A 7,676-nucleotide genomic window follows, 5' to 3' on the forward strand; every position below is an offset into this window, starting at 1 on the left:
ATATAATGTCAAATTATTAAAATAATTATTATTTTTATTAATTATATAAAAAATTATTTAAAAAAATAAATATAATTATATGATAAAAAAATATTTTATGCTGTTAGTACATTAAAATTAAATTCATATATTAAGAAAGCGAGTAGCTTTCAATTATTGTCCCAAGTAGCTATCATACACATAGACATGACAATTGCGCAATGGACTAGACACCACAACTTTTATGAGTATCACTATTAGTTATCTAAAGTGGATTTCTCTCTTTGTCTTCTAAATCCTCTCCTCGTGATGCTTCTCTTCGCGTGTTTTTTATTTGTTTTATTTCATATTTCTTTTTCAATTCCCTTCCTAACTTTACCCTACCTTTGAGTAAGAAAGAATCAAAATTAAAGCATGCATATATCTTCCAAAAATGTGTATGTATGTGGCAAACGTTTTCTTTCTATATATTTTTCCAAAAAGTTAAGCGTAACTTAACAAAACTCTCACAATTATAGTAATGACTTTTTCTTATCAAAATTTTGCAATCGTTTCTCATAAAATAAGTATATAGAACTAATTTTTATGTTTTATGTTTTGGATCATTTAAAATTTAACGTTAAAAATTGGCCCATATTAATTGAAAAAAAAAATACGTCTTTTTTGTTCTAATTTCATGATGAATATAAAAAAAATAATACATCACAAAGTTTGTAAAATTTTGTACTAATAATATACTATTTGCAGAAAATCTTGTACTAATATATAGATAGATATAGAGGCATGATGCGAATATTGGTTTTTGTAACAAGTTGTGGTCTCATGGGTAAGTACATTTTAACTTGATGCGGTTTTGGCTTGCTCCCATGGACCCCCATGTGATGCAATTCAGTCACATAATTAACCTTTTGTAGTTGTCGATAAAGTGTGACTAGCCGCTTTTCTACATCTTATATATATGTCTATGTGTTATTAAGTATTAACAATAATGGTCCCCTTTAGGGTTATTATTATTTAACCTTCATAATAATCCTAATAAGGATTTAATTTCCAAGAAAATATATTATTAAATTCAATTCATTTGTCACAAATTAATTAATGATTAAACATGTGATGATGATGAGGATATAATATATGAAGCAGGTGTTATGTAACTAGTATGGCAATGATTATTGATAATGCTTGACCATAATAAAAAATGATAAGATAGATGGAGACTAAGACTACCATTTAATTATATTTGACCAATAAGGGGATGTGTGCCACGTGGCATCCCATGCGCCATTGCTTTATCTTTGAGTGCGGCGTGGTTTGGTTCAATTCCGGCATCTACTTCCTTTTTCTTTTTCTATGCTATGCAAGTTTTCAACTTCTTCACACCCAAACTTTATTATTCTCTTCAATAATAACAATGACATACACCAACCGAAATTCCATAAGAATTTTCTAGCTATCTCTTGCTGAATCAAAGCATAGTAATATAGTGCAAGCTTAATTTCTTCATCACTTCTTCCATCATCTCTTATGGTCCTTGGTGTCAGATCAGACAGTGTGGTAGGTGTTCAAGTAAGTATCCTTCTCTCACTATAACTAGGGTTTGTAACTTTGTATCAATTTCACATGTTTTCTATGTGAAACCACATTATTCTAATAATAGTTAATATTTTGTATGTTATTCTTATTAATAAACGCTTTTCTTTTTTTTTCATTTTTAGTTTGTCCTTGTACCACATCATTTTTCAGACTTGAATTTTCCATGCCTTAGCTTCATTAACTAAAATTAATTTTGATTATGTTAATTTTGTGCAAAATTGTATGCATGATGAGAGATATATAGTCATGTAGTTGTCCTATGATTCAAGACAGATCAGGTTTAATTATTTGCTGCTCTAGAATAATCTAAATAGTAGAAGATATTCTCAATGATATACTTATATATATACTTATTAACAGTATAAGAATCATATCTGTTTATTACAAATAATTAAGTAAAATATTTTAAAATTTCATGCATGATATGATATGATGAAGCAGCTTTTTCAACCTTATCCTATTATATACACTTTATGTTATCTTGATATTGCAGATATATACCTAAGAGAGACAACCATCAAATCCAACAGTGGAGAGACTTAACATCTAGGAATTAATTTCATTACTATTGTTGTCTGATATATATATACATGGAGGAACAGATGAAAATTATTGAGAATCAAAAGGTACTGAAAGTACAGCTAAACTCTGCAAGAACCAGCAGCAGCAACAAACAATGAAAGAGATTGACATTTACATAAGATGAATAACAATAATAGTCCAAAAGACCCATCAGATTTTCCACTAAAACAAGAGAGTAGTGATCATCATCAACATGAAAAGGCATCATCAGCAGCAGCAGCAGCAAAGGCTGCTTCATCATCATCATCATCATCACAATGGCTAAGGTTGAAGGATCCAAGAATTGTTAGGGTATCAAGAGCATTTGGAGGAAAAGACAGGCACAGCAAGGTTTGCACAATAAGAGGGTTGAGAGACAGGCGTGTGAGGCTTTCAGTTCCAACAGCAATTCAGCTCTATGATCTTCAAGATAGGTTAGGGCTTAATCAACCTAGTAAGGTTGTTGATTGGTTGTTAAATGCTGCTAAGCATGAAATTGATGAGCTTCCACCTTTGCCACATATTAATAATCCCTTCACTACCCTTGGTGGTTTTCCATCATCATCTTCTAATTCTATGATCAATAATACTAATGAAGCTAGCACCTCAATGTTCAATATCAATAGGAGCATTCATCAGTGGCAGCAAGGTTTAGCACAGAATTATTCTAAGTGGAATAACAAGTCAAAGTCATCATCATCTACTAAACAAGCTTCATCAGAAGATAATCAAATGGTTAATGAAGAGGATAATAACAATAACAAGGAAGAGGAGGAAGGTGAAGAAGAAGGTGCAAATGTTGTTTCTACTACAAATCATCATCATCATCCTTCATTCCTAGGTTTGCTGAATACTATGCCAATTGGTAACTACCAATTTGAGCAACATAACTCATCAAATGATGTTAATGTTGCTCAATTGGGAAACCATAATCATGGATTTATTACAAACCAAACAGATTTGCAAAGCATTAATGTTGTGCCTTTTCCATCAACATTGTCCTTATCAACCGGTGGGAACAATATAACACAGTCATACTTCCCTTCACATTCATCAGAAGCAATGGATCCAAGACAAGAACAACAAATCAATCATCATCATCAGTATCATCAGATGTTGTCCTCTCATCATCTTCATCAAAATCTCTTGACAAATAATCTTCCATCTTTCAGCTTGGCTATGATGAGCACTCCAATCCTTCTCCACCATTCTCACAACACAAGAGAAAGTAGTCATCATCAATCTCATCACAAAGATCAACATTTTCCTTCTTCCAAGTGATGATGATTCTACAAGAATTCATGCATGGTACAAAACTTAATCCAAATTTTATTTCTTCTTCTTCCCTTTTAAAATATATGCATGGATGAAGCTAAGGAGGAGTGTGAGGAAAAGCTCCATTAGTGACAAGGTTTGGTTGAATAATAACCATGTCGTTTGTGAATGCATGTTTTTGGATTTTCTACTTTAATTTCTTGAATTAAGTAGGGCTTTATTTATTTGAATTTTTGCTCGTTTAGTTTGAATCTTTTTTATTATATGTTGTTGAATGGTCTAATAAACTAAGATTTTGGCTTTCTAAGAGTATAGTTCTCTTGCATAATAACAAAGAGAACAAGTGCACACCTTGTTCATTTTATTTGTAAGACATGGCACCATTATTTACAGTCTTAATTACAATGTTGTTACTTCTTTAATCTCTTAAATCTTTGTTTGTTTGTATTCCATGAGATGAAATAACACAAATGCATCAATTATAGATAGTTTAGAGTTTAAGATTTAAAAATTTGTCTCTCAAAATATTAACTGACTTATCTAGTTTTTTTTTTCTTTGATTATTTTTAATATTTTTTTAAAGAAAATTAATTAGGAAAAAAATATGATTTTATTTGTTGTTTTCACTTATGGTTTAAAAAAATAGAAATCAAAGAAATTAGAATTGAATGGTTGTTATAGTGGAAGAAAGTATAGCATATAAATGCTGCCAAAGCAAAGGGTAGAGGTACATAAAGAGGGTATTGTTGGTTTGCATTATTAGGGAATTTTGTTGAGATTAATCACGTTATATATAGTACTACGTACTATAAAGAAAGAAAGAAAGAAAAATGCGCATGGAGACAAAGTTCAAAGTACTGTTCCTTCAGTCTACTTTGTCTCCGAACAAATTCAGAATGTGTCTAGCCCTTTTGAGAGATGGGAAAAAGAAGAAAGAAAAGAAAAGAAAAAGAAAAAGGAAAAAAAAAGGGTTGTCTATGAAAAAGAAGAGGAAAAAACAGTGTTGATGAGAAAATATTATGTCACATTATGGACTTATATATGGTTTAGGTTCCACACTTTGCTATGTAGTTTGTTTGAATGCATTGCACATGAAGACATATAGATTGTAAAAACATTAAATTCTTATCATTAGCTACTGTTATAAGAGTAAGCAGAAGTTATATTCTTATAATTATTTCCTTGTGTATAAGGAATTTTCATTTTATTAGAAAGTAAGAATTCAGGTGCAGTTAACTTTACGTAAAGTTGATAGTTAAAAGTCGTTAAATAGTTTAACTAATTTAACTAAATTTTTATTTAATAACTCTTAGTTATTAACTTCATATAAAGTGTGCTTAAATTTTTACCTTATTTAAATAGGATAATGTTAGGTAGACAAAAAAAACAGTCAGAACTTATCTTATTTAGCATTAATTAATTATCGCAACAATTAACGAATGCTAAATAAGACAAGTTATGGCTGTTTTTGGCTGATTTTCTTTGGTTATCAAACATTTCCGAAAAAAAAATAGACACACGTTGACACATATATTTTAATCCGGAAATGTTTGGTAACAAAAAAAATCAGCCAAAAACAGCCATAACTTGCCTTATTTAACATTCATTAATTGTTACGATAATTAATTAATACTAAATAAAATAAATTTTAACTGTTTTTTTTTTTTGTCTACCTAGCATTGTGTATTAATCATAGGAAGTTATTTTCTCGTAGGGTTGTTAGAGAACAGTTTATTATTATTAGGTGGCTTGCATGATTTTCTTATATATAGTTATTATTAGATGAATAAAGTCTTTACATTTAACTAATCAAAACTAATTAGCCAATAGAAATACTACTAATATGGTAGTTGGAGTGACAAATGTCTATCTTTTTTTAATTAATGATCTTAGATTGATTTGAGTATTTAAAAACTGATTCCCTATAAGGCTATAATAATATAATTTCCAGGAAAATGATGAATTTTGTACTTACACTAACAGATTGTGTGTAAATATCCACTTGCGAGTTTATAACTTAGCTTGTTAGATCTCACATATTCTCTCAACCTTTTTTATTATTTGTTTTGGTGGGTGTGTTATTTATATATCAGTTGTACCATTTTTACAATGATGAATATACTCTTATACAGTACAACGCAATAAAAACAAGACAGAAAAAAAGAATAAGTAATTACAAGGAATCATGCATATTTAGCAAAAAAAAAAATGATTTAAAGTGAGAAAAATTATAAAAATAATAAAATAATAAATTAATTACTATTAAATTATAATTTCTATCATGTATGAATCTTACTACTTTAATTTAAGGGTAATTAGATTTTTTTTATCAATTTTTTTTATTTTAGAGAATCTTAATCTTATTTAGTTAGTATTAAATTAAGAAGAGTGGTAGGGTCAGCAGAATTTGTAATGTGTAGCCATCAATTAGCCATCATTAATATTTTTAATGGTATGAGATGATATCTAATATTATAAGATTACTCAATTTTCTTTTGATGGTTAAATACTTGTTAGATTTCAATAAAAATGCTGACTCCCTAGACTTTCTCTTTAAATTAATTCATGAAAATTTTATGATAAATTCAGCCTAAATTAATACAGAAAGTTAAAATAGTCATCTAATAACATGACTATTTTAAAATTAAGTAAAGCTTGAAAGCCTTTTAACTTTTTTCTTATAATTACTATAGTTCATTTATGGGGCTAGCCTTCACTAGCTAGCTTCCAACGTTCATCATGTATTCATAAAAAATACATCAAACTAGGCAACAAATTTAGCATCTAAGATTGTGTTGTAACAACAGTGTTTCAATTACCATGAAGGTGAACTATTTTCCATGATTTAATTTGTATATATGTAGTATTGATATAAAAGGTATTTTGTACATATTTAATTACTATTACATTTTATATCAAGATTAATTAAACGCAATTAATTTAAAATTATAATAGAAAGAAAGAACAAATCTACCTCAGTCTGTTCCTCCTCTTCTCCCATCATTACACACTATCCTTCATTCCCTTTACCCTCACATCTTTTCATAACATTGGTGTCTTGAAGAAAGATTTGAGTTTGAGAAAATACTCATAGATAAAAATTCGAAAATATTTTACAACAAAAAAAATTTAACCAAAATCAATTAAAATTTGCTTTATTTAGTATTCATTAATTATTGTAGTAATTATTGAATATTAAATAAGATAAATTTTAACTTTTTTTTTTATTTTTCTAACATTATCGTTATATTAAGTAATACTTTTTTGTTTTGGTTCAGTTATTAAACAAATGAAAAAGGACATTGACATAATAATCTTTTAAAATACTTGTCTTAGTTTTATTAAACACATTCCAAAGTCGAAACCATGCATATTTGAAACATAAAATGCAGCACCTAAGTGAGGAGGACCCACCCACTTCTGCGACAATCTGAGACATGAGGAGCTAGTCGCTTAGATTTACTTTTATGAAAAATTAGTTGATCATGTTTACTCTTCCTTACAAAATTATATCAATTAACTCATGAGAAAAATAATGAACAAATTCACTTATACATAGAACTTATGATAGCAGGAATTATATGATAACTTTTTATTAGAATCAATACAACTCTGAAGAATGGTTAAGTCATGCATCAATAATGTTGTGTGTATGCAAAATGTGCATGGATTGGAAAAGAAAAATATTCAAATTTTGGACATGATTTTATCATTTATTTGAAATAAGGATTTAATTTTATTTTAATTGTGAGGATAGAACTACAATTGATTTAAAGAGAAGGGGAAAATCATATATAATTTCATTTGCATTTCAATAATAAGTTGTCCTTTTGGTAAAACTCACACATAACACATATAAGGGTAAATAATTATACTATAAGACTACAATTTAAACGACGATAAATAGTTTGACTACAAGACTACACCTAAGGACTTATACTACTAGTATAGAAATAATGGTCCAAGAAAACAACCCTAACATGGTAGAGGTCTATGAAAAAAAAGAGTTAGAAGCTTAACAAAGGAAATCATCATAGAGTAAATAGGTAGACAAAAAATATATATATATAAAAAAATAGGTACAAAAGAAAAGCCTAAAAATAAGCACATATCTTTTGTTTCTCCTTTAATGTTTTACTTCTCTTTTGGATTTAAAAAAAAATGAAAAATATAGATTTTACGATTTTTTTTACACAAAATATTATACTAACAAGTATTTTTTTTAAGTTAAACTACCAAAATGATACTAAAAAAATTATACTATTGAT

The 7,676-nt window shown here is 28.3% G+C and overlaps 1 protein-coding gene and 1 long non-coding RNA gene across 2 annotated transcripts; both read left to right on the forward strand.

Moving 5' to 3' along the window:
- On the forward strand, positions 668-3,830 carry LOC107635427 (transcription factor TCP13). Its single transcript, XM_016338901.2, has 2 exons — positions 668-1,545; positions 2,066-3,830. Exon 2 carries the CDS (start codon positions 2,275-2,277, stop codon positions 3,412-3,414), a length of 1,140 nt encoding a protein of 379 aa, XP_016194387.1. The 5' UTR covers positions 668-1,545; positions 2,066-2,274; the 3' UTR covers positions 3,415-3,830.
- LOC110271355 lies at positions 1,954-4,741 on the forward strand. Its single transcript, XR_002362010.1, has 3 exons — positions 1,954-1,967; positions 4,124-4,129; positions 4,624-4,741. It is a non-coding gene; the product is annotated as an uncharacterized LOC110271355 (long non-coding RNA).

Source organism: Arachis ipaensis, chromosome B04 (genome assembly GCF_000816755.2).
Source record: "Arachis ipaensis cultivar K30076 chromosome B04, Araip1.1, whole genome shotgun sequence".
NCBI lineage: Eukaryota > Viridiplantae > Streptophyta > Magnoliopsida > Fabales > Fabaceae > Arachis > Arachis ipaensis.

Excerpts from the sequence above, each read along its gene's own strand:
- LOC107635427 (XM_016338901.2), top strand. The coding sequence starts at position 2,275 with ATGAATAACAATAATAGTCCAAAAGACCCATCAGATTTTCCACTAAAA.